Source organism: Salvelinus namaycush, chromosome 20 (assembly GCF_016432855.1).
Source record: "Salvelinus namaycush isolate Seneca chromosome 20, SaNama_1.0, whole genome shotgun sequence".
Classification (NCBI taxonomy): Eukaryota; Metazoa; Chordata; class Actinopteri; order Salmoniformes; family Salmonidae; genus Salvelinus; species Salvelinus namaycush.
In genome coordinates this window covers 17,456,099-17,482,939 of record NC_052326.1, presented here as the reverse complement: position 1 = coordinate 17,482,939, position 26,841 = coordinate 17,456,099, and the positions used below count along the sequence as shown (strand labels likewise).

The 26,841-nt window shown below is 43.6% G+C and overlaps 1 protein-coding gene across 1 annotated transcript in view; it reads left to right on the top strand.

Moving 5' to 3' along the window:
• The first annotated feature begins 422 nt into the window (after positions 1–422).
• Positions 423–26,841, top strand: part of LOC120065707 (chemokine-like protein TAFA-1) — a 271,320-nt gene continuing 244,901 nt past the window's right edge. The window contains exon 1 of the mRNA XM_039016788.1: positions 423–546. Within this exon, the coding sequence (XP_038872716.1) occupies positions 423–546 (124 nt within the window). The remainder of the gene's footprint in view (positions 547–26,841) is intronic.

The window sequence follows — 26,841 nt, the reverse complement described above, 5'->3', positions numbered from 1 at the left end:
TATACATGTTTTTTCTTCTAAGAGCCACTGTCCCTGACTTCACCTCTCCTAACCTCTCTCATTTGGTTTGTGTTTCTGTTCATTATTCCTTCCATGTATTTTGTGGGTCACCCTCCATCACCCTCTCAGTCTTTTCTATCTCCTCCATTAGACACCCTCTGCCATGTCTCTTTAACCCTCTGCCCTCCTCCTGTAGCTGCCCCTGCCATGTCTCTTTAACCCTCTCTCAGTCATCCTCCTGTAGCTGCCCCTGCCCTGACAAGTTTCTTAAACCCTCTGTTTGCTCTCCTCCTGTAGCTGCTCTGCCACCCTGCCCTGTCTCTTTAACCCTCTCTCTGCCCTCCTCCTGTAGCCACTCTGCCACCCTGCCCTTCCATGTTGCTTTAACCTTCTCTTTGCACTCTTTCTGCAGCCGCTCTGCCATGTCCTGGTTCCTGGGCCTGTGGATTAGCCTAGGCTTCCTGCTGCTGTGCCAGGCCACACTGTACGAGACTATCCAGCAGCACCACGTTCCGCGGCCCGGACGCAATGCCATACAGATCCTGGGTGAGCCCCTGTCTCCGTTCTGTCTGCCACATCACATGCTACCCAGTACCCAGCCAGTCTCTCAGGGGAGCTCTCTGAGAAGTGTCAGGGTAAAATAATGCTATGTTACCATTCACTGTGTCCCTGGTGGATACAGTGAGAAAACAGTCTTCTGTCTTTTTGTAATAGCGATGGTTTTTGATGGTGGTTTGAAACCACTATGGTAGCTACTGTGAGAAGAAGAATAGTGCCCTGTGTTTGGGTTCGTTTTTGTACTTGTTTGTGTCTATAGATGCTAGCATGGTATAATGGATTGTTTGTTTCTATAGATGCTAGCATGGTGTAATGGATTGTTTCTTTCTAATGGTTCATTGCTTATGGCCCCAGCTCTACATACAGTACCGGTCAAATGTTTGGACACACCTACTCATTCAAGGGTTTTTCTTTATTTGTTTTACTATTTTCTACATTGTAGACTAATAGTGAAGACATCAAAACGATGAAATAACACATATAGAATCATGTAGTAACCAAAAAAAGTGTGAAACAAATCAAAATATATTTTATATTTCAGATTCATACAAGTAGCCACCCTTTGCCATGACGACAGCTTTTGCACACTCTTGGCATTCTCTCAATCAGCTTCATGAGGAATGCTTTCCCAACAGTCTTGAAGGAGTTCCCACATTTGCTGAGCACTTGTTGGCTGCTTTTCCTTCACTCTGTGGTCCACCTCATCCCAAACCATCTCAATTTGGATGAGGTCGGATGAGTGTGGAGGTCATGTCATTTGATGCAGCACTATCACTCTCCTTCAGCCAGTAGGTGTGTTTTGGGTCATTGTCCTGACAACAAATGATAATCCCACTAAGCGCAAACCAGATGGGATGGTGTATCGCTGCAGAATGCTGTGGTAGCCATGCTGTTTAAGTGTGCCTTGAATTCTAAATAAATCACCAACAGTGTCAACAGCAAAGCACCCCCACATCATCACACCTCCTCCATGCTTCATGGTGGGAACCATACATGCGGAGATCAACCGTTCACCTACTCTGCATCTCACAAAGACACGGCGGTTGGAACCAAAAATCTAAAAGTTGGACTCATCAGACAGACCAAAGGACAGATTTCCACCGGTCTAATGTCCATTGCTCGTGTTTCTTGGCCCAAGCAAGTCTTTTATTTTTATTAGTGTCCTTTAGTAGTGGTTTCTTTGCAGCAATTTAACCATGACGGCCTGATTTACGCAGTCTCATCTGAAGAGTTGATGTACAGATGTGTCTCTTACTTGAACTCTGTGAAGCATTTATTTGGGCTGCAATCTGAGGTGCAGTTTACTCTAATGAACTTATCCTCTGCAGAAGAGGTAACTCTGGGTCTTGAGCTGTTCTTGCCATGATATGGACTTGGTCTTTTACCAAATAGGGCTATCTTCTGTATACCCCCCTACCTTGTCACAACACAACTGATTGGCTCTAACGTATTAAGGAAAGAAATTCCACAAATGAACTTTTAAGAAGGCACACCTGTTAATTGAAATGCATTCCAGGTGACTACCTCTTGAAGCTGGTTGAAAGAATACCAAGAGTGTGCAAAGCTGTCATCAAGGCAAAGGGTGGCTACTTGGAAGAATCTCAAATATAAAATATATTTTGATTTGATTAACACTTTTTTGGTTACTACATTATTCCATATGTGTTATGATTCTACAGTGTAGAAAATAGTAAAAATAAAGAAAAACCCTTGAATGAGTAGGTATGTCTAATCTTTTGACTGGTAACAGTATAACTACTTTATCTTCAAAGTTGTTTTTATTGACATTCTCATACATTCTTTGGAGTAAATCTTTTTTGCTTGGAGTTGATTGTAAATGTTTAAGCTCAGCTGCAGCTGCTGTTTTGATCAGAGGTTGAAACTCCCCCTCTGCCCCAGATAGACAAAGAGCACTTTTTAACGGGAGAGGATTCTCAGTGTGGGGAAAGAGTGACTGCAGCATCCTGAATCTATCAGACTAGCTGTTTGGTTGGTACGTAGAACAAGCTCTAGGCTAAACTCCCCATCAGTATGCTATGAGTGCAGGCTGCTTTGATCACATTGGCTCACATGGAAATTACAATTATGTTTCTCTCTCCCTCTCTGGAAACATTCAACAATTAAATCCAGTTCCTTGTCGACTGTGGGGGAAAAAGGGGAGGGTGTCAGTGAGGTGGGTCTGATTTTCCCCGTTTATGTGGCAGTAGACAGTGGTGGAAAAAGTACCCAATTGTCATTATTGAGTAAAAGTAAAGATTCCTTAATACGAAATGACTCAAGTAAAAGTGAGTCACCCAGTAAAATACTACTTGAGTAAAACTCTAAAGGTATTTGTTTTAAAATATACTAAAGGATCAAAAGGGAATATAATTGCTATAATATACTTAAGTATCAAAAGTAACAGTAAAAGTATAACTCATTTCAAATTCCTTACATTAAGCAAATCAGATGGCACCATTTAAAAACACTCCAACACATAATTTACAAACAAAGCATTTGTGTTTAGTGAGTCCGCCAAATAAGAGACAGTAAGGATGACCAGGGATGTTTTCTTGATAAGTGTGTGAATTTAAACATTTTCCTCTATTGCCTAGCATTAGAAATGTAACGAGTACTTTTGGGTGTCAGGGAAAATGTATGCAGTGAAAAGTAAATTATTTTCTTCAGGAATGTAGTGAAGTAAAAGTTGTCACAAATATAAATATTAAATTACAGATACACCCCAAAAACTACTTAAGTAGTACTTTAAAGTATTTTACTGAGGTACTTTACACCAGTGGGAGTAGAGTTGTGGCGCTCATTGTCTCCCCAGCCATGTGTCTTTGGAAGCGGCAGAAACAGGCTCCTTTAAGCTTTTAACAATGACTCGCTCCCCGCAGCTGCTGACAACAACAGTATTCCAAACCCCTTTCACCAGGAAACCAGCTGCTGACAACAACAGTATTCCAAACCCCTTTCACCAGAAAACCAGCTGCTGACAACAACAGTATTCCAAACCCCTTTCACCAGGAACCCAAATCCCAACACCTGTTAAACATTGATGCTATCTATCTGTGATTGTCTCATTCTCCGAGCCATGCTACACCATGGAGTGAAACGACAGTAATTGAAGCAAAAGGCCCCAAAAAGGCATACATTTCTCCGACTTGTGATGTCAAGGCAAGTATGTTGATAACGAATTAGCTTTTTAACACGAGAACCGCCTGCACCTAGAGAGGTCAGCTAAGTTATGGGTGAGAAAAATATCCTCCTGTTCTAGCCTTCCCCCCCCCCCCCCCCCCCCCCCCACACACACACACACACACACACACACACACACACACACACACACACACACACACACACACACACACACACACACACACACACACACACACAGTTCTTTTATCCTTGTGGGAAACTACAATTAATTTCCATTCTGAGAGCAGGACTGTTCAGTCTGAGGGTAAGAGTGTTTTGTCTGAGAGCAGGAGTGTTCAGGCTGAGAGTAAGAGTGTTTTGTCTGAGAGCAGGAGTGTTCAGTCTGAGAGTAAGAGTGTTTTGTCTGAGAGCAGGACTGTTCAGTCTGAGAGTAAAGTGTTCAGTCTGAGAGTAAGAGTGTTTTGTCTGAGAGGTAAGAGTGTTTTGTCTGAGAGCAGGACTGTTCAGTCTGAGAGTAAGAGTGTTTTGTCTGAGAGCAGGACTGTTCAGTCTGAGAGTAAGAGTGTTTTGTCTGAGAGCAGGACTGTTCAGTCTGAGAGTAAGAGTGTTTTGTCTGAGAGCAGGACTGTTCAGTCTGAGAGTAAGAGTGTTTTGTCTGAGAGCAGGACTGTTCAGTCTGAGAGTAAGAGTGTTTTGTCTGAGAGCAGGAGTGTTCAGTCTGAGGGTAAGAGTGTTTAGTTTGAGAGCAGGAGTGTTCAGTCTGAGAGTAAGAGTGTTTAGTCTGAGAGCAGGACTGTTCAGTCTGAGAGTAAGAGTGTTTTGTCTGAGAGCAGGACTGTTCAGTCTGAGAGTAAGAGTGTTTTGTCTGAGAGCAGGAGTGTTCAGTCTGAGAGTAAGAGTGTTTTGTCTGAGAGCAGGACTGTTCAGTCTGAGAGTAAGAGTGTTTTGTCTGAGAGCAGGACTGTTCAGTCTGAGAGTAAGAGTGTTTTGTCTGAGAGCAGGACTGTTCAGTCTGAGAGTAAGAGTGTTTAGTCTGAGAGCAGGAGTGTTCTCTACTGTGAAAGTGCATGCAGCTCTGATTCTTGGCACAGAAGAGCAACGGATGCATTCATTGTTCAGTGTGCTATGGAGAAGATTGGGATGGTCAATCAGCAGCATGTACTCAGTGAGTACTGTCACTGGCTTATTTTCAAATTCTAGAATGATAGAAAGACTATGTTAAACTCAGGCTATCTACAACTAACAGTGATAAAGCATTACAATAATTGGTGATGACACGTTACAATACATACAGTATAATCACTATTGGATGTGTTGACATTCACTATCATAATTAAAAACCACTCCAAATGTATGTTGCCTTTATGTTGGCTGGGTGATGGACACTTTTTGTTGTTTTACTGTACTTTCAAGGCCTGTTAAGTGCTCATCAATCTTACTCATGTGCATACTGGCGTTAACTGATCTAACGAGAACTATTTTCTCGGAATTGAGATGCTATGATGAATATTTGTATTAGAATTGATTTTATAATCTTAGGATGCTCTCTGGTTTCAGCGACCAGACTATGTGATATAAATATACTGTATACAGTGTGTGGAGACGGACGAGAGTGAGATCTCAGATTGATAAACACTTTGGTTTTATGCTTGGCTGTTTTCTGGAATCAAATACAATTGAATGGATAGTCATAATTGAAAAGGGGAAGCGTTAACAGAATTCAACCGTGATGCATCATATTTACCTGACATAATGCATTACTGTAAGATGCTTTCATCTGGTTCCATACATGGTTTTGATGCTGCGAACATTGTAAACATCTTTTTTTTTTAAAGGAACTTTACATGTTACGGTTCATATGTTATGGCTCAAAGCGTTTTAAGATGGCTACAACTTTTGGCAGTCAATACACAAAACAAATAGCCCTGCGTGTGAGTGGTTGTGCTTCTGCCTTGTGGGCTGGACTCAGTCAAACTTGCCTTTGATGCAGTATTTCTGTTTACACAACTTCTGGCCTTGTACACACGTCTTATTTTGAAAACATCCATGTCTATCACATATTCAGAATATTGCAATATTGCCTACTCTATATGCATTATTTTCAAACAAAGGTGTTACATTATTGTTTGATTGACAGGCATGTGTTCTGTACCAGAAAGAAGCCTTGAATGAAGGTAGTGTGGATCTCGATATGGAGGCTGATTTTCACACTGGCTACCTGAGCCTCACTCTCTGGCTGAGTGAGTGAATGGTGCAGTAGCTCTCTGTGTTCAGATGAGGGTGTGGATATATCTCTGCACAGGGGAAGTGAAGGTCATGTTGAGCAAGGTACAAATGTAATCCTCAAGCCTGTTCAAGCATCTAACAATGTTTGAAAAACCAGCTTATCCCCTCCTGCAACAGCCAGCTGACAGAATGCCACTGTGCAGTACATGCATACCGAAAATATATGAGAGAGATAGGGGTTTTCAACCTCCATTTCTTTATTTATTTGAATATTTCAGTGACAAATATGCTGGTCAAAGTTGAGGCTGGGATTGAGTAACGAGTTGCCTGACTGCTCCATCACCTACTCAGGAAGTGGCGCCGCTGCCTTCCCATGAGCCTCTGCTCTGTGGCCTCCCCTGCGTCCCCCGCGCCAGGAAGATTGATGGCGCCCTGATTCTGGGCAGCCAATTCTGGTCTCTCAAGAAATAATCCACTACATTGACAGATGAGGGGAATGTGACATGACATACAAGCCCAGCTCAGCTCTCTCCTCACCTGCCAACCAGCACAGTACTGCCAGGAACATTCCTGAAGAGAGCAGGCTACTGCTGTGGATTTTACTGGACACTCTGCAGCCCAATAGAAGTGTCAAACTGTAACATCCAAAGGTATATGGATAGTTTTTGTTTGCAGGAGTCAGATTGGAATCAAACATTTCTTTACAGTCAGTTTATGTTCAAATGACACTGAATATTTAATTGTTTCCCTTCCAAATAGAAGTGCATTGTCATTGTGTCTCCTATCAATGCCCACAGGGGGGATATTGAATACAATGGCGAGGCAGTCTTAGATCTCTGAGGGCACTAGCTGATTCCCATTCCAATGTAGGCTACAATATTAAGATTTACAGTATCATACCCCATTATTAGTTCTGATGGAGCCGTCTTCAGCTGTCATTTTGTCAAAACAAATACGGTGTTATCAGACACAATTAGAAGTCAATTGGAAGTCAATAACAAGTGTTATCAGACACAATTAGAAGTCAATTGTTTGTTGCAGTGTCGGTGCTAAACTGTCTCTCATTGTTGATTAAATCAGCAGAACTGGTGACAGACAGGTTAGCCAGTTGTTTTCCACATTGTACATGAAGATGCAAGCAGCCACTTGGTGTGACTGTGAACTAAGGATGTGATTAGGAATCACTTGATTCATCCTTGTAAAAAAATATATTCAGAGTGAAATTGTGAGATATAGGCTGCTTCAGGAAGTGGGAGGCTGAGGACTTTGTTTTGGAGTAATTCCTGCTGACTTTTTAATGGTTTATAGCATAAGGTGAATAGGTCATGAATTCCATATTGAAGCTAGTCTCTCATAGAACGATTATGTGTGTAAACCGAGAGAATCTGTCAGGACCGAACGGGATGCATAGGATAAGACTAGCAGTAGTTCCAGTGTTTGGGTTTTTCTTCACTTGTTATTTGGTCAAATCATGACTTCGAATTTTGGAAGAGGGGACAATTGACCTGTAACTTGCAAAAAGAGAGGGTGGAGCTCCTCATTCCGATTCCGCTCCTTGTTCTAGCATTTCTTGATCTCTTCTCTTAACATGTATGGACCCAGAACTTACTCAAGCAGCCAACCAATTATGTGATACTTTAGTTCTGGGTTAACCGAGATTATACTGCAGCAAACATGGCTTACCCATAGCATTTATAAAATGGTTAAAATGATTTAATCCATTGATTTTAAATAGATCGTAATGATTAACCTATTCACAGATGATTGGAAGGTGCATTAATGAGCTTCATGTTCAGTGTACCATGTGATATGCAATACTCCCTCAGTCTGGGAAAACTCTTCAGGCATAAAAAAAAAAAATGAAATTACTATGATTATCCATCATGACATAGAAATAACCACACAGCTAAATTACGCTATTAAAATTGATTCCTAATCACATTATTAGTTCACAGTCACACCAAGTGGCTGCTTGCATCGTCATGTACAATGTGGAAAACAACTGGCTAACCTGTCAGTACTTTCACCGGTTCTGCTGATTTAATCAACAATGAGAAACAGTTTAGCACCGACACTAGATCAAACAATTGACTTCTTATTGTGTCTGACAACACTATTTGTTTTGTCAAAATGACAGCTGAAGACGCTTCCTCAAAACTAATAGTGATGTATGATACTGTAAATCTTAATTTTGAAGTGGTCAATAGCAGAAAATGAAATGTCAACCGATAAGGTGAAACATAGCTGTCAATGTTGTTGAATGGAGTCCTATGTTATGATGACCAGATTGACCACCCTCGTAACTGTAAATGTTGTATTGAGGCTTTTTTTATGACCAATGTATATGATTCTGACATCTATTTTGTGGTTTACTTTGACCTTTTCTGCTGTGGGGTCTTTTCTGTAGGATGAGATGTCTGAGTGTAGGTGGGTGGGTTGGTGAACTTTGGGACATCTATGTTTTGGTAAATGAGGACTGGATTGAATTTAGTAAACTTACATTTTTCCATTGCCATGAGGATGGCTAGCTCAGAAGAGGGATGGCTTTCCTGTTTGGAAAACATAGCAATTAGCTACATTATCAAGTACACAATACATACACCCTTGTAGTTTTGCATGCATTTTACAAACATGAAAGAAACATACACTGTAATCTCACGATAGTGCTCAAACCATATTTAAGTTTTGTCAACATTAATGTAATCCAAATGACTGGTTCACTTATGCAGCTTCGATTTACAAGCTTTTTCAAACTGCCAAAGGGCAAGCAAGCAGATTTACAAATACGTACACACTACCCACAGGCAAATAACATCTCACTATGAGTTTTCGTGTTTTTGTTTGGCCATTAATCTGATTAATTTCACACCCACTTTTAATTGCAATAATTAATTTGTGCGTGAATGGATGGTGGAATCAGAATTCAATTAAATTCCGCTCACTTGAATGGATGGCGACTTAATCCGATTTGAGCAAATTGGTTAAAAAGGAAACATTTGATCAGGTTGGCAGCAATGTGTCAAGGACTTCTCACCACGGTTCACTGAAAAAGAGTGGTCTCGGTAGATTCAATTCGTACCGTGGTGCGGTTCGCTGCCGGTGAGAACGCAGTCCGGACCAAATACAGGAAAATTACCATTATTATTAGTTGTTTGACTGTAAGCATTTAATGAAATGCACACAGCATCATAACTTGAGATCTCTGAAACATTCTGTGAGTAGCAACGCATTTATGAGTGCATCCAATGCGGGGAGACGGGGGCTAAACCGGAGATATAGGCTACTAAATATAGAGTGGTTATCTAATATAATATTAAAGTGGCTATTGCATGGTTTCCTCCTGGATGTTGTTTCAAGACCAAAGCTAAAGTAATATCAAGATTGGGATACACAAGTAATGCTTCTTGGTCAAATAGCCCTTTCACAATCTGGAGGTGTGTTGGGCCATTGTTCTGTTGAAAAAACAAATGATAGTCCTGACTACACCATAAAGCTGGTTGAGAGAATGTCAAGAGTGTGCAAAGCTGTCATCGAGGCAAAGGGTGGCTACTTGGAAGAATCTCAAATATAAAATATATTTTGATTTGTTTAACACTTTTTTGGTTACGACATGATTCCATGTGTTATTTCATAGTTTTGATGTCTTCACTATTATTCTACAATGTAGAAAATAGTAAAAATAAAGAAAAACCCTTGAATGAGTAGGTGTGTCCAAACTTTTGACTGGTACTGTACATAAAGGAATATTAGTGGGAATATAGCCATAATATAATTAAGAGAAAGGAGTATGGAATATATTTGAAAAGCCAATGTTTTTTAAATACATTGAAATGAAGCTGCCCCGTGTGTGGATATTTCAAAAAATTTGATCGTTCTTACAGACCAATTGTGCAATTCGTTTTTTACTTGATTGGAGAAAGAAAAACACTAACGTGGCCAGTACGGTGCAATAAACTTGATTGAACTATTTACGGAAAATATATACACAATAATACATATAGGAGCAAACAGGTCTGAATATCAGGACGCACAACTACAACACTTTTCGACTACTAACTAATGTGCACATTGCATCTGAAACCGTTCTTTAGAGATTGCAACCACTCTATTCCCACGACAAATGTGTTTAAGGCTCCATCTGCATTCATTCCACCTGGGCTTATTGACCCAGCTGTGGATACAGAGCATTCAGAAAGTATTCAGACCCCTTGACTTTTCCTAATTTTGTTACCTTACAGCCTTATTCTATTCAATTGTTTTTTGTGTCTTTCATCAATCTACACACGATATCCCATAATGACAAAGCAGCGATTACAGCCTCAATTCTTCTTGGGTAAGACAAGTTTGGCACACCTGTATTTGGGGAGTTTAGCCATTGTTCTCTGCAGATCCTCTCAAGCTGTCAGGTTGGATGGGGAGCTGCACAGCTATTTTCAGGTCTCTCCAGAGATGTTCGATCGGGTTCAAGTCCGGGCTCTGGCTGGGCCACTCAAGGACATTCAGACACTTGTCCTGAAGCCACTCCTGTTATTGTCTTGGCTGTGTGCTTAGGGATGTTGTCCTGTTGGAAGGTGAACCTTAGCCCCAGTCAGGTCCTGAGTGCTCTGCAGCAGGTTTTCATCAAGGCTCTCTCTGTACTTTGCTCCGTTCATCTTTCACTCAATTCTAACTAGTCTCCTAGTCCCTGCCGCTGAAAAACATCCCCACAGCCTGATGCTGCCACCACCATGCTTCACTGGTGCCAGGTTTCCTTCAGACGTGATGCTTGGCATTCAGGCCAAAGAGTTCAATCTTCGTTTCATCAGACCAGAGAATCCTGGTCTGAGTACTTTAGATGCCTTTTGGCAAACTCCAAGCACGCTTTCATGTGCTTTTTACTGAGGAGTGGCTTCCGTCTGGCCGTTCTCCCATAAAGGCCTGATTGGTGGAGTGCTGCAAAAATGGTTGTCCTTCTGGAATGTTCTCCCATCTCCACAGAGGAACTCTGGAGCTCTGTCAGAGTGACAGTTGGGTTCTTGGTCACCTCCTTGACCAAGGCCTTTCTCCCCCGATTGTTCAGTGTGGCCTGGCGGCCAGCTTTAGGACTTGTCTTGGTGGTTACAAACTTCTTCCATTTAAGAATGATGGAGGCCACTGTGTTCTTAGGGACCTTCAATGCTTCAGAATTGTTTTGGTACCCTTCCCCAGATCTGTGCCTTGACACAATCCTATCTCAGATCTCTACGTACAATTCCTTCAAACTCATGGCTTGGTTTTTGCTCTGACATGCACTGTCAACTGTGGGACCTTATATAGACATGTGTGCCTTTCCAAATCATGCCCAATCAATTGAATGGACTCCAATCAACCTGTAGAAACATCTCAAGGATAATCAATGGAAATCAATTTCGAGTCTCATAGGAATGGGTCTGAATACTTATGTAAATAAGGTATTCAGTTTTTTTTTAATACATTTCCTAAAAATTCAAAACAAATATTTTCACTTTGTCATTATGAGGTATTGTGTGTAGAAAAAGTATAATTTAATCAATTTTAAAATACGGCTGTAATGTAACAAAATGTGGAAAAAGGAAAGGGGTCTGAATACTTTCCCATTCCACTGTATGTACTACAGACTGGTGCGTAAAGACATATCCAAGCTAGTGGCCTCTATCCCTTATGTAAAGAATAACATTACCCGCTCGGAGAAACGTCCCACTGGGCACACACTCATTGAATCAATGTTGTTTACACTTAATTTTAATGAAATTACGTTGAACCAGCATGGAATAGACAATGAATTGATGTCTGTGCCCAGTGGGAAGCCCTTAAATCTCCAGAATGACACCTCTATAGCCATCCACACAGCGGACAAGGGAGGCACTGTACAAGACTACGCCTTGTATAAGACTGAAGTACTCAGGGAACTGAATGATCAGAGGTTCTATAAGAGACTCACTACATTCCAACAAAACAGCTTTTGGCTGTAATCGAACAGACTGTCACCAAGGGCATGCATAATGGTGATATCACCTAAAGAGAACACAGATTATCGGTGTGTAAAAACAGCTCCACGCAGGTAATCTCCATTCCCTAAAATACTGTTTAATTAGATAAATCCCCAAAGGGACAGGACAAATCTTCTTTGTGATATCAGACCAGGTTTGGCAGAAGGTCGATCTCTGATCGGCTTCAAATGCCCTGATTGATAAATATGGCCCTATGTATTATGACACTTTTGTTTACCAAAGACCCCACAATTTAGACATTAGTTAAACGTCTTCCCTCTAATAAAAACGACTCCATGTCTTGATTTGCACGCTTTGTACAAAATAATAAAATGCAGTGGGACAGGATATTTCTAAATGTAGCTCTTTATTACCTAGCTATAACTGTTCACGTGTCTCATACCATGATCAACGGAAGATGACCTCATCACCTGGGTGGTCTTAACCAATCAGAGCGCAGTAATACATGGTATGGCGGTAAAGTGCATCCAATTACAATTCAGTATGTTTACAGATATGAATATTACATCCCCCTTCTTTTAAAACAAAAATAGAAATGTTCAACATATTCTAGCGTTTCTTTTGAATACACGCTCTGTAGTTTGAACTCAAGGTAAGTAACAATTTATACTGCATACTGCACCAACTGAATCAACATAACAGACTCTGAAACAATGATTCAGCATACTTTTAGAACGAAGGATTCTCAGCAACTCAGCTTTCACTGTAGCAATGACATCTTAACATTTCAAACAAATACAATACCAAAGCATTTCAAGTCAACTTTTCAATAACACGTTTACAGTCTGGAACTCTTCTAGGGCAGCGATCCGCCTACACCCTTTGACATTTCACAGGTCTAGGACAGCTCTGGGCTTGACCTCTCTACCTGAACTTGTGCGATATGATGCTGAGCATGCTTCTGTGTCAGTCAACAGTTCTTGTGGTGTTGCAGGTAAGTATGGTGTATGTTGTGTTGTGTGTGTGTTAAGACCACGTTCTCTTTTAGGGGAACAGTTCATCTCTTCAGTGTGTTGTTCTTTTGTGTTCAGTAGGTGACGACGATTGTGGCGGTACACCGGTACTTCTGCGGTGCGGATGTGATATGAACATTCAGTGTCAGCTGGCTGGATGACGACTACTGGCTTCCAGAGGCCACGCTCCTGGATTCTAACTGACTCTCCGTCGTTCAGTGGTGGCAGTGGTCTAGCTGACCTGTCGTAGTATCGCTTTTGTTGTTGTTGTCTCTGTGCACGTTTTTCATGCATTTCCTTGTATCTGACGACCTCAGGTTGCAGCTGCTGGTTGGTGCTGGGAAGGTTTGAGCGAAGTCTGCGGCTCATCAACAGCTGGGCTCATCAACAGCCGGGCTGTTGTCAACTGGAGTGTTGCGGTATTCATGGAGATTTAGCGATCTGCACAGATTTTTCAGCAAGGCCATTACTTTGAGGGTAATGTGGGCTTATGGTGACCTGTGAACTCCCATGCTTTTGTGAAGGATTCAAACTCATTTGATTTGTAACAGGGGCCATTGTCAGATATTAAAGTCTCTACAATGCTATGCCTGGCAAAGATTGCTTTCAGCTTGTGTATCACAGCTGCAGATGTGGTGCTGTGAAGCTTGTCGAGTTCGAAGTATCTGCTGTAGTAGTCCACTGTTACGATGTAGTCCTCGTTGTTCTAGGTGAACAGATCGGTTGCCACGACTTGCCAGGGTCGGTCTGGGATTCAGTGAGGTAACATTGGCTCTTTGATGTTTGAGGGGTCTTGTTCAAGACAGGTGGGACCTTTACCAACAATGTCCTCTATTTGTTTGCACATTACGGGCCAAAACAAAATGTCCCATGCTCTCTGTTTGCACTTTTCCATGTCCATGTGTCCAGCATGGATCTTTGTCAAAATCTCTTCTCTGAGACTGGTAGGTAATGATGATTGTCTCTCCTTTGAAAATTGTTCTGTTGATCTGTGATAGTTCATCACGATGGTTCCAGAACTCTGAGACACTCAGAGGGCATTTTCTTCTCTCCTCAGGCCATCCATCCTGTATGACTTTCCTCATCTGTGTGAGGTGTGTGTCCTTTTCTGTTTCTGCTCGGATCTCCTTCAGTTTTGTGTCACTAACTGGTAAGTTGCTGTACACCGTGTGCACTTGCATGTCCATGCCTTCACTGAGGCTGCTGTCCTTATAGGTAAGAAACTTATTGGAGAGCGTGTCTGCGACAGGGATGTCTTTGTTTGCCTGGACGGTGAATAATTGTGAAGTCGTATTTTTGTAGTTGAAGGATCATTCTCTGTAGCCTTGGCGGGGCTGTGGCTAGCGGTTTCCTCATGATTGACATGAGGGGCTTGTGGTCGGATTCAACAATGACTTGTCGTCCATATACGTACTGATGGAAACCTTTACATCCGAACAGAATGGCATACAGCTCCTTTGCGATTTGAGCGTAGTTGATATCAGACTCCATGAGAGATTTGGAAGCATTGCCGATGGGATTTCCTTCTTGTAGTAGCACTGCACCTAGTCCATACTTCGACTCGTCCACTTGGAGGCTGAGCTCTTTGTTAGGGTCGTAGTAGGCAAAGATTGGTCCTGGTTCTCTCGTGATCAATTATTTCACTCTCTGGAAAGCAATGTTGTGCTGCTTGTCCCAGAAGAACTCACTGGACTGCTTTAGCAACTGACGCAGGGGTGCAATAGCATTGGAGAGGCTGGGTGCGAACTTTGCTAAGTAGTTGACCATGCTAAGCACTGTTTCCAGCTCTGCACGGTTCTTTGGTGGCTCCATTTCTTTTATGGCTGAGATCTTCTGTGGATCTGGCTTGATTCCATTCGCTGTGAGAAGATGTCCGAAGTAGCTGACCTCTGTAGCGCCGACTGTGCTCTTCTCGGGGTTGAGCCCGACTCTTCTCTCGTGGAACCTTTGCAGCATCGCTCGAAGGTATCTGTCGTGTTCCTCTTTGGTTCGACCATAGACAAGGATACCCAATCTGTCAGTTCTGTAACCTTGGTGGCAATGTAAGATTGCTCCATGCTCTCCAACTCTTTCTTCAGATAGGCACGGAGAGCAAGGGGAATCTTTCTCCGTGGGTAGACCACAGGAGTTGCGTCTGGGTCAAAGTGAATGGTACATTCTCCTGGGAATAGTCATATTCCTGTAAAAACATCAGCAAACTCCTCCATTCCATGTTCTGTCTCTACTGGTGCTGTCACTGATAAAACTAGCTTGATGAGGTCCATTTCTAAACATGCTTTAAGACCTAGCACTGCAGGTGCTCTAGTGTCAACAACGTAAAAGTCCAACATCATGTCACTTTCCTTGTATTTGCATTTGAAAGTGCATGTGCCTTTTACTGGGAGCTGTTCACCACCATAACCAGTCAGTTTGCGCATGGTGGGCTGTAGCTCGCACTCAGATGTCAAGCTGCCGTACTTTTTCAGAGGAATAATGTTTACTTGTGCACCAGTGTCTCGTTTGAACTTTAGCTCTGTGACTTGTGTTCCTATCTCAATGTAAGCAAAGGCTTGCTCTGTCTCTGATATTTGATTTTTCTCTGTCACTGAATCAATAAAAAGTTTGTCAGCATTTGACTCTTTGATTGACATTTCATCTTCACTCACTGTGTGCACTGTTTTTTCACGGTAAGCTCTGCACACTTTGCAAAGTGATTCCATTTTCCACATTTAGTACACTGTTTGCCTTCCCTGTTTGTATCTTTGTATCTACAATATCCACATGTTTGGGGTGTTTTGAGTCTGTGTCCTTCTGTTTTGTTGAGTTCTGTCTCTCTTTGCTCTGAAGCACGCTCTCTGGGCACCGGAGGTGTGCTTTGATGTCTGCCTGACTAGGTGCACTGCTTGTTCACGTGATGCGCTCATGCTGCCGCCCGAAATGGTTTTCATCTGAACCTGTGCAGTGATGCCAACTTAGCAATTTTGTTGCTAGATTTAGCAACTTTTCAGACTACCCTGGCAACTTTTCTTTCAAACAGCACCTAGCAACAAATGTAGCTACTTTTAAAAATGTATTTGGAACTTTTAGCAACTTTTGAAAAGTGACTCAAACGCTAAAATGCACGCCTTTTCCCTCTAAATGACACAAAAACACAGACTCAGTCACAACACACGTGCCTGGCTGCAAAAGTGCATTGTGAGTGATGTCAGCAGCAGGCGCTCAGCTCGTGCACAGGCAGCAGCAGGCCAGCAGCAATTTCAGCAAATTGCAAATCATTGTTAGCTGACTGCAGCAGCAGTAGTACTTTTCGACGAGCCAAACCCAATGAATATAGTTGGTCACGAATGTTTGATCTTGAACAGAACTTACCTCATCAATCAACATGTCTCAATCAAAATTGTACAGCCAGAAGTACAGAAAAGCGTGGGAGTCAGTACCTGAAGAAATGTCAAATCATATTTTTTGCCGAGATGGCCAGTCAATTTGAGTAATGTTATTGTGGGTTCAACGTAATGACGCAGTTTTACGTTATCACGCAATGACATCACAACATCATTTAGCAACTTTTAGCAACAAATCAACCTGCCTCTAGCAACTTACCCTGAAAATTAGTTGGCAACACTGAACCTGTGCTAGCTCGTGAGATATGGCTATGTCGATAGCTTTGTCCAGCGTTAGCTCAGACCCAACATTCAAAAGTTTCTCTCTCACTCACGGTGCGCGTATTCCAAATACAAATGGTCCCTGACCATCTCATCCTTGTTTGCATAATCACAGTCAATCACAGTCTTTCACAAGCAGACGTAGCTCAGTCACAAACTGTTCAAACGATTCGCTAGCTCCCTGTACTTTCTCATGGAATTTGTACCTAGCGAAAATCATATTAAAAATCATACTGTCATGTTCACGTGTCTCATACCATGATCAACCAAAGATGACCTCATCACCTGGGTGGTCTTAAATGTAAAAAAAAATATGTATTTTTTCTGTTGTTGTGAACTGTAGGCTATAACAAGTTAAACTTTTCAATTGAAGGCCTATCACAAACCTCTTTTTATAGGCGATTCCGTCAGGCTAATAAAAACATGTTGTTCAGAAACCAGCCTATTATCTCTGAAGTTCATTCATTTATTGTTGATGGATACTTTAACTGTACGTTTAGGCAACTATTAAAGCGCTCACAAAGGCTACTTCTCTTCCAGAGAGCTTGAGGTAACTAGTCCTACCAGTAAGTGCCGTCTAAGCAGTTCCCTTATGATATCACATTACCGCCCTACATTAATTCTATTGATGGAAAACCGTTGTTTACCTCTTGTGTCGCACGCATTTAATTCAACATTTAATTCTAGCTCACAATCAAGGATTGCTGTGTATTCCCTCCAGAGGTTTGGAGTGTAGGCCTATATCTATGTAGCCTTTTAAATAGGCCTAATGAACCCTTTGACACATACAAACACACATGTGAGATCATCCTACAGTGGTCCCTGCAGCGTACGCTCAAACCGGTGTAATTAGAACATTAGAACATCTAGTTATGATTGACACAGCAGTCAGCATTTGAACTGGCCACACTATTTTTTTCACAAAAACATCTTGCACAAACACAGTCTTTACAAACACCACTTGAAGCTGGAATGTCCCTCCAACCATTTCATTCACTCTTCCGACTGTCTATCAACTCTTGGCTGAACCATACACTGTATATCACAGCCACTAACACATATGCCTCGAATTCAGACATCGTAACCTAGCAGGAGAGTGGTTTAGTTGCTGTAGCACATTCAGAGATCAATTTATAGCCAGTATGTCATGACTTCCGGCGAAGTTAGTGCCTCTTCCTGTGTGGGCGGCGTTCGGCAGTCGTCGTCACCGGCTTTCTAGCTGCCACCGATCTACGTTTATTTTTCCATTTGTTTTGTCTTGATTGTACACACCTGGTTCCCATTACGTTATAATTTATTCCCTATTTAACCCTCTAGTTCCCACATGGTTTTGTGCGTGTTTGTTCTTTGTTTAGTGTTCAAGACTTCTGTGAGCTGGTGTGTTTTCCCTGTGTGGAAATTTAGTTGTTTCTTTTCAAGTAAAGTACGTATTTTACTCAGTTCTGTGTCCTGCGCCTGACTCCGTCCTAACCGCTGCACATTGACACTTGACACAGTAAACTAAAATAATTCATAGATCTGAAATAAATAAAAAATTATGTTTGTGATAGACGGACAAAATTACTGAGATGAAAGGCAAGTTCCTACCGAGTTCAGAAAGCTATGTTAGAGCTCTGTGAGACATTCACAGCGATGGGTGCAGACATTTTGATCAAGAGTCACCTTAGTATGCACATTTCCTCTAACACTAAATATACAAATATGCATTTTACAGTTATAAGGAAGGTGAAATCTTATAGTTAAGTCGTTTTATGAAGTGATTATACTGTATTTCTAAAAAATGTAAAACACATTTTTTTCATGTACTGTATATGAGTACACCTTAAACTATTTATACCAGAAAGGTGATATTTTTATCGTTCTTAGAGTATGCAGCATTACTAGTTATTATTTATGGCCCTCTCATGATAAATAATTACTTTTGAGGATTACGTGGATTACATTTTCATTTAAGAGGTTAACATGATTTTTGAATGACTATGTCACGTTCCTGACCTGTTTTCTGTTAGTTTTGTATGTCTATGTTGAACGTAAGTAGCTTGTGTGTGCACTTTCGTTTGTAGCTTCACGGTTGTTTGTTGTTTTGTATAGTTTGTATAAGTGTTTCGTTTCGTGTTCATCTTCGTCGTAAAATAAAAGAAGATGTATTCATATCACGCTGCGCCTTGGTCCATTCATTCACCTCAAGACGACCGTGACAGAATCTCCCACCACACATGGATCAAGCAGCGTGAGCGGAACCAACAACAGCGGCAAAGTAACCAGGACTCGTGGACATGGGAGGATGTATTGGACGGCAAGGGTTGCTACACATGGGAGGAGATCCGAGCTGGAAGAGATCGCCTTCCATGGGAACAGCTGGAGGCGATTAGGAGAGCAGAGGCAACCGGAGAGAGGAACCGAAGTTATGAGGGTACTCGACTAGCAAGGAAGCCTGTGAGTAAACCCCAAAAATTTCTTGGGGGGGGGATAAGAGGTAGTGGGCCGAGGGCAGGTAGGAGACCTGCGCCCACTTCCCAGGCTAACCGTGGAGAGCGGGAGTACGGGCAGACACCGTGTTACGCAGTAGAGCGCACGGTGTCTCCTGTACGTGTGCATAGCCCGGTGAGGGTTATTCCACCTCCCCGCACTGGTAGGGCTAGATTGAGCGTTGAGCCGGATGTCATGAAGCCGGCTCTACATATCTGGCCACCAGTACGTCTCCTTGGGCCGGCTTACATGGCACCAGCCTTACGCATGGTGTCCCCGGTTCGCCTACATAGCCCGGTGCGGGTTATTCCACCTCCCCGCACTGGTCGGGCGACGGGGAGCATTCAACCAGGTAAGGTTGGGCAGGCTCAATGCTCAAGGGAGCCAGTACGCCTGCACGGTCCGGTATTTCCGGCGCCACCTCCCCGCCCCAGCCCAGTACCACCAGTGCCTACACTACGCACCAGGCTTCCAGTGCGTTTCCAGAGCCCTGTTCGTCCTCCACGCACTCTCCCTATGGTGCGTGTCTCCAGCCCAGTGCCTCCAGTTCCGGCACCACGCACTAAGCCTCCTGTGCGTCTCCAGAGCCCTGTACGCACTGTTCCTTCTCCCCGTACTCGTCCTGATGTGCGTGCACTCAGCCCGGTGCCACCAGTGCCGGTACCACGCACCAGGCCTATAGTGCGCTTCGAGAGGTCAGTGTGCCCTGTCCCTGCTCCCCGCACTAGGCTTGAAGTGCGTGTCTCCAGTCCGGTGCCTCCAGTTCCGGCACCACGTACCAGGCCTACAGTGCGTCTCAGCCGGCCAGAGTCTGCCGTCTGCCCAACGGCGCCTGAACTGTCCGTCTGCCAAGCGCCGCATGAACTGCCCGTCTGTATTGAGCCTTCAAAGCCGCCCGTCTGCCATGAGCCTGCAAAGCCGCCCGTCTGCCATGAGCCTACAGAGCCTTCCGCCAGACAGGAGCCGCTAGAGCCTTCCGCCAGACAGGAGCCGCTAGAGCCTTCCGCCAGACAGGAGCAGCCAAAGCCTTCCGCCAGACAGGATCAGCCAGAGCCATCCGTCTCCGCAGCGCCATCTGAGCCATCCGTCTCCGCAGCGCCATCTGAGCCATCCGTCTCCTCAGCGCCATCTGAGCCATCCGTCTCCTCAGCGCCGTCTGAGCCATCCGTCTCCCCAGCGCCGTCTGAGCCATCCGTCTCCCCAGCGCCGTCTGAGCCATCCGTCTCCCCAGCGCCGTCTGAGCCATCCGTCTGTCCCGAGCCATTAGAGCCGCCCGTCTGTCCCGAGCCGTCAGAGCCGTTAGTCAGTCAGGAGCCGCTAGAGCCATTCGTCAGTCAGGATCTGCCAGAGCCGCCAACCAGACAGGATCTGCCAGAGCCGCCAACCAGACAGGATCTGCCAGAGCCGCCAACCAGACAGGATCTGCCAGAGCCGCCAACCAGACAGGATCTGCCAGAGCCGCCAACCAGACAGGATCTGCCAGAGCCGCCAACCAGACAGGATCTGCCAGAGCCGTCAGCGAGCCATGAGCGTCCAGAGCCGTCAGCCAGCCATGAGCGTCCAGAGCCGTCAGCCAGCCATGAGCGTCCAGAGCCGTCAGCCAGCCATGAGCGTCCAGAGCCGTCAGCCAGCCATGAGCGTCCAGAGCCGTCAGCCAGCCATGAGCGTCCAGAGCCGTCAGCCAGCCATGAGCGTCCAGAGCCGTCAGCCAGTCATGAGCTGCCCCTCAGCCCAGAGCGGCCATTTATCCAGAACTGCCCCTCAGTCCAGAGCTGTCTCTCTGTCCGGAGCTGCCCTTCAGTCCGGAGTTGCCCCTCTATCCTGAGCTACCTCTCTATCCTGACCTACCTCTCTGTCCTGTGCTATATCTCTGTCCTGAGCTACCTTATCCCGGTGCTGCCCCTTGTCCCGGTGCTGCCCCTTATATTAAGGTTACCATTAAAATTAAGTGGGTGTAAGATGAGGGTGGTCATTCTAAGGGGGAGACGTAAGCTGGGATTGACTATGGTGGGGTGGGGACCTCGCCCAGAGCCTGAGCCACCACCGTGGTCAGATGCCCACCCAGACCCTCCCCTAGACTTTGTGCTGGTGCGCCCGGAGTTCGCACCTTGAGGGGGGGGTTATGTCACGTTCCTGACCTGTTTTCTGTTAGTTTTGTATGTCTATGTTGAACGTAAGTAGCTTGTGTGTGCACTTTCGTTTGTAGCTTCACGGTTGTTTGTTGTTTTGTATAGTTTGTATAAGTGTTTCGTTTCGTGTTCATCTTCGTCGTAAAATAAAAGAAGATGTATTCATATCATTCATTCACCTCAAGACGACCGTGACAGACTACTTCATCACTGTGCCACACACATACAATTATCTGTAAGGTCCCTCAGTTAAGCAGTGAATTTCAAACACAGATTCACAAAATCACAAAGACCAGGGAGGTTTTCCAATTCTCACAAAGAAGGGCACCTATTGGTAGATTGTATTACTGTAAATAAAAAAAGTATTGAGTATCCCTTTGAGCATGGTGAAGTTATTAATTACACTTTGGATGGTGTATTAATACACCCAGTCAGTACAAAGATACAGGTGTCCTTCCTAACTCAGTTGATGGAGAGGAAGAAAACCGTTCAGGGATTTCACCATGAAGCCAATGGGGAGTTTTTCCGGGTAGTTTTTCAGGCTAAAAAGAAATGGAATGGAGCTTAGCACATGCAAAACCTGGTTCATTCTGCTTTCCATCAGACACTGGTAAGTTAATTAATCTTTCAGCACGACAATATCCTATAACACAAGGCCAAATCTACACCGGAAGACAGTGAACACGCCCAAATCTGCTTGACAATCTATGTCAAGACCTAAAAAATTATTGACAAGCAATGATTAACAACCAATTTGACAGAGCTTGAAGAACTTTGAAAACAAGAAATGGGCAAATTTTGCACAATCCAGGTGTCAAATCTTCTTAGAGACTTACCCAGAAAGACAGGTGTAATCGCTTCCAAAGGTGATTCTAACATGTATTGACCCAGCGGGTTGAATACTTACTGTATCTAATCAAGATAAACAAAAGTATGTGGACACTTGCTTGTCGAACATCTCATTCCGAAATCATGGGCATTATTTTGGAGTTGGTCCTAGGGCTGTGGCGGTCATGAAATTTTGTCAGACGGTTATTGTCTTGCAAAAAACTGCCGGTCTCACGGTAATTGACCATTAATTAACCCTCCTGCTGTGTTCCGGTCGAATTGGACCGATTTACAAGTTTTCTCTCTCTGAAAAATGTTGATAATTTAATCAGTCATAAGGTTCCATTACTTTGTCCACACAGGGCATCTGAACACACAAAATACATTTTGATGATTTTCATAACATTTGGGGTATTTTATTTAACTTTTGTACACCTGTGGTGTTCCCGGTCAAAAATGACCGGTCATTAGAAATGAATGGGTGAGTCTACAATTAGTGTATAAAATTGAGTTCAGGCACATGCCCATTCATCAGATGGACACACTTCCTCTCCCGGACCCCCACATACATGTGTGTTTGAGCACACACACACACACACACACACACACACACACACACACACACACACACACACACACACACACACACACACACACACACACACACACACACACACACACACACACCTCACTCCCCTTCTTGGCTTCCATGGCAACGCCCACGGGAACCTTTCCCCAATTGAATCTTTCCCCCAAGGGAACCACACCTGTTGGCATTCTCACAAACAATCACAACATTGTTTCAATAATATATTCAACTTTTCTTGCAGCTCTGGTGTATAAAGCTTTTTTGAAGCCTTGCTCACAATTCATTCTGTGCTATAATGGGGCGGTCATTTTGGGACCGGGAACACAGAATTAATTAACATGAAACGAACACAACAGGAGAGTTAACATAAACAAGTTTAGCATCTCCAGGCCTCCACACATACAAGCTGCATTCAAGCCGCTGATGTGCGACATTGGAACATCTACATTTCAAAAGTCTATAAAAATCTATTTAATATACAGCATCACAGTAAATCCATTATTTATTTTAGTCAGGTATAAAGAAACATTGATGTGAATAAAACATATTTTAGAAGGACAGAATATGAGTTGGCCTACTGTAGGTTATCTGGCTATGCTCCATGCCATAGTCTGTAGGCTTGTTCATTTAGCTGAGAAGATATGCTTATAAGTCCCGTGCCATTACTTTATATTATAAGATTTTATAGTGAGAAGAATATAATTTGCCTCCTGAGTGGCGCAGTGGTCTAAGGCACTGCATTGCAGTGCTAGCTGTGCCACTAGAGATCTTGGTTTGAGTCCAGGCTCTGTCGCAGCTGGCTGCGACCGGGAGACCCACAGGGCGGCGCACAATTGGCCCAGCGTCGTCTGGGTTAGGGGAGAGTTTGGCCAGCCGGGATGTCCTTGTCCCATCGCGCTCTAGTGACTCCTGTGGAGGACCACCGGGCGCATGAACGCTGACATGGTCGCCAGGTGTACGGTGTTTCCTCTGACACTTTGGTGCGGACTGGCTTCGGGCTAAGCGAGCGTTGTGTCAAGAAGCAATGCGGCTTAGAAAGGATATTTTTCCCATTCTGGAGCAAGTGCACATACGAAGTGGGTATGTTGAGCGTAAAAGTGATCATTTGAAACAGGTCCTATACGCTATATTTTTTGTTACTTGGCAACTTTAGTTATGAGTGATACAAACCTTAGAATGTGTTAGAAATCAAAACATGTATGGGGTGTATGATGTGACTATAGGCTATTGATGATTTGAGAAAGCTTGCACTCTGTTCCTTGCCTCAGGCTGCACAGCTGTTCTCTCATCAAGTGATCATATCTTCACTCATCTGACTATTCTCAATTTAATTTTGTCTTCACTAATATTATGACATATTATGCCAAATTAGTTTAGATTTAGAATGGCCCGTAATCAAATGGGCAGGGGCAGGGGGGAAAAAAAGACGTCATCCACACTGGAATAGCAATTGAGGCCACCTGCTTTCCTGCAGGTCCATTTTTCAATGATGCCGGATAGGCTACTTCGGTTTTATAGGGAATCAGTGCTTAATGTGAGCAGCTGAGAAATAAATATAAGAAAACTTATTTCACCCCACACATCAGTCACTCTTTGGGGAGCATGCTCTTGCTACGCGACAGGTGATATTCAGCCCAAGTTCTATATGCTATGGGCTCCAACCCTGTTCCTGCTGATACCCAGTGCTTCATTTGGGAAACCAAGTGAAATCTGTTTTGGGAACATCAATATTAACATGTTTCTGCAATGAAACATACTGTATTTCACTAAACTGTTGACACCACCTCTGCATGCTTGAGAAATTAATAAAGGAGAGAGAGGAGGAGATGGAAATGCACGGTGGTGAGATATTCTGTATAGCTAAAGGTAATGTGTCAGTCTATTAATTCTGAAAATATAAAAAATTCCATATTACTTTGCTATTCAAAATGATATACAAATTCACTAGAATTGTAAGCTAACTGTAAGCCGCCCTGAACAATCAATGAACCAACAGCATGGCCGAGGCCTATACATTCTCTCCCAGACTAGTGTATAGGAATTTTGGAGCGTACCATAAGGTAACCAAGTCCATCCAGTATGCATAACAATACATTAAAATTACTCAAATGTGTTTAATTCTGGATTAGGCCTATAGGCTAGACCAATTATGTACCAAAGACATCTTAAATCAGTTCTGTTTTATGTTTGTTTGGCCATGTGTAACATGCGGTAGGTTATGTGTTGTATAACAGCACAATCATCATTTTTTTCAGGGGGTTTTTCGGGCTTGGGCTCATAAGCCTATGCATATGCATAAGCTCTAATATGCATATGGTTGTTTTAAGTTTATCATCACCTTAGAAAGCACTGTCCATTTTGTTGTGTTAGACTTTGAAACAACATCCACAACAACCATGTTGTACACTCAGTTTCAATCTTCAAATTGATCAGTAAGGTGAGTTTTAAAAGCATGATATAGTTTTGATGATAAGTGATTGTGATTTTTGAATGCATTTGCATTGATGTCAGAGTGGTTCGAGGGACAATAGAGCCCAATAGAGACCAGGCCATTAACATCCTAATGTTCATTAGGGTACTACCAACACATGTCCTGAGTGCATCAGAGGAGATTACCATGACTCAATGGTCATGTGCAATTTTACTGCGGTCATGTCTCAATGACTGCCGGTGTGGCAGTAATACTGTCACCGCAACATCCCTAGTTGGCCCCCCTTTTGCTGCCATAACAGCCTCCACTCTTCTGGGAAGGCTTTCCACTAGATGTTGGAACATTGCTGTGGGGACTTGCTTCCATTCACCACAAGAGCATTAGTGAGGTCGAGCAGTGACGTTGGACGATTAGGTCTGGCTCTCAGTTGGCGTTCCAATTCATCCCAAAGGTGTTCAATGGGGCTGATGTAGGGCTCTGTGCAGGCCAGTAAAGTTCTTCGACACCGATCTCAACAAACCATTTCTGTGTGGACCTCGCTTTGTGCATGGGGGAATTGTCATGCTGAAACAGGAACGGGCCATCCCCAAACTGTTGCCACAAAGTTGGAAGTACAGAATCGTCTAGAATGTCATTGTATGCTGTAGTGTTAAGATTTCCCTTTACTGGAACTAAGGGGCCTAGCCCGAACCATGAAAAACATCCCCAGACCATTATTCCAACTCCACCAAACTTTACAGTTGGCACTATGCATTCGGGCAGGTAGCATTCTCCCGCCAGATGGTGAAGCGTGATTCATCACTCCAGAAAACACGTTTCCACTGCACCAGAGTCCAATGGCAGCGAGCTTTACACCACTTCAGCCGATGCTTGGCATTGCGCATGGTGATCTTAGGCTGTTAGTCTTTGGAAACCCCATTTCATGAAGCTCCTGACAAACAGTTATTGTGCTGATGTTGCTTCAAGAGGCAGTTTGGAACTCGCTAGTGAGTGTTGAAACCGAGGACAGACGATCTTTATGCTCTACGTGCAGTGGTCCCATCTGTGTACTTGTGTGGCCTACCACTTCTCGGCTGAGCCATTGTTGCTCCTAGACATTTCCACTTCACTGTAACAGCACTTAAAGTTGACCAGGGCACCTCTTGCAGGGCAGACATTTGACGAACTGACGGTGTCACGTTGAAAGTCACTGAGCTCTTCAGTACAGGCCAATCTATTGCCAATGTTTGTCTATGGAGATCGCATGGCTGTGTGCTCAAATTTATACACCTGTCAGCAGCGGGTGTGGCTGAAATAGCCAAATCCACTAATTTGAAGTCGTGTCAACATACATTTGTACATGTATGTGAATGTATATTTGTGTTTAAATTTTCATAAATGTTTTACAAATGTTTGAATTTTCCTTCGACTTTGAAAGAATATTTTGTGTAGATCGTTGGCAAAAAAAATCATCCTTTGTAACAAAATGTGGAAGATGTCAAGGTGTGTGAATACTTTCTGAAGGCACTGTATGTAGCTAGTGGTTTAAGCTGTATCCATTAGCAATGTCTTGAGACAGCTCACAAATGCAGAACATTTTGAGATTCTTGTAAATTCTGACAATGATTTTGAGTATGACAATGAGGAATAAGATTCTGACAGTGGGGATCTGTCCCCCAACTTTGTGGACATTGAGAACCATGAGTCTGAGGACCCCTTGCCCACCGATGAAGTCCCAGGTCCCTCTGAAGATGCTGGTGGTGATGGAGGCACACCAACAGCGGGTGAAGTACCTGATGGTCTGCAGTAGCTGGAAGGCCTCCAGCCATTTCACCCCTCCTGGCCCTGCTGTTGGCTTTGATGAGTCCGTCTGGAGCGCAAAGCCCCTT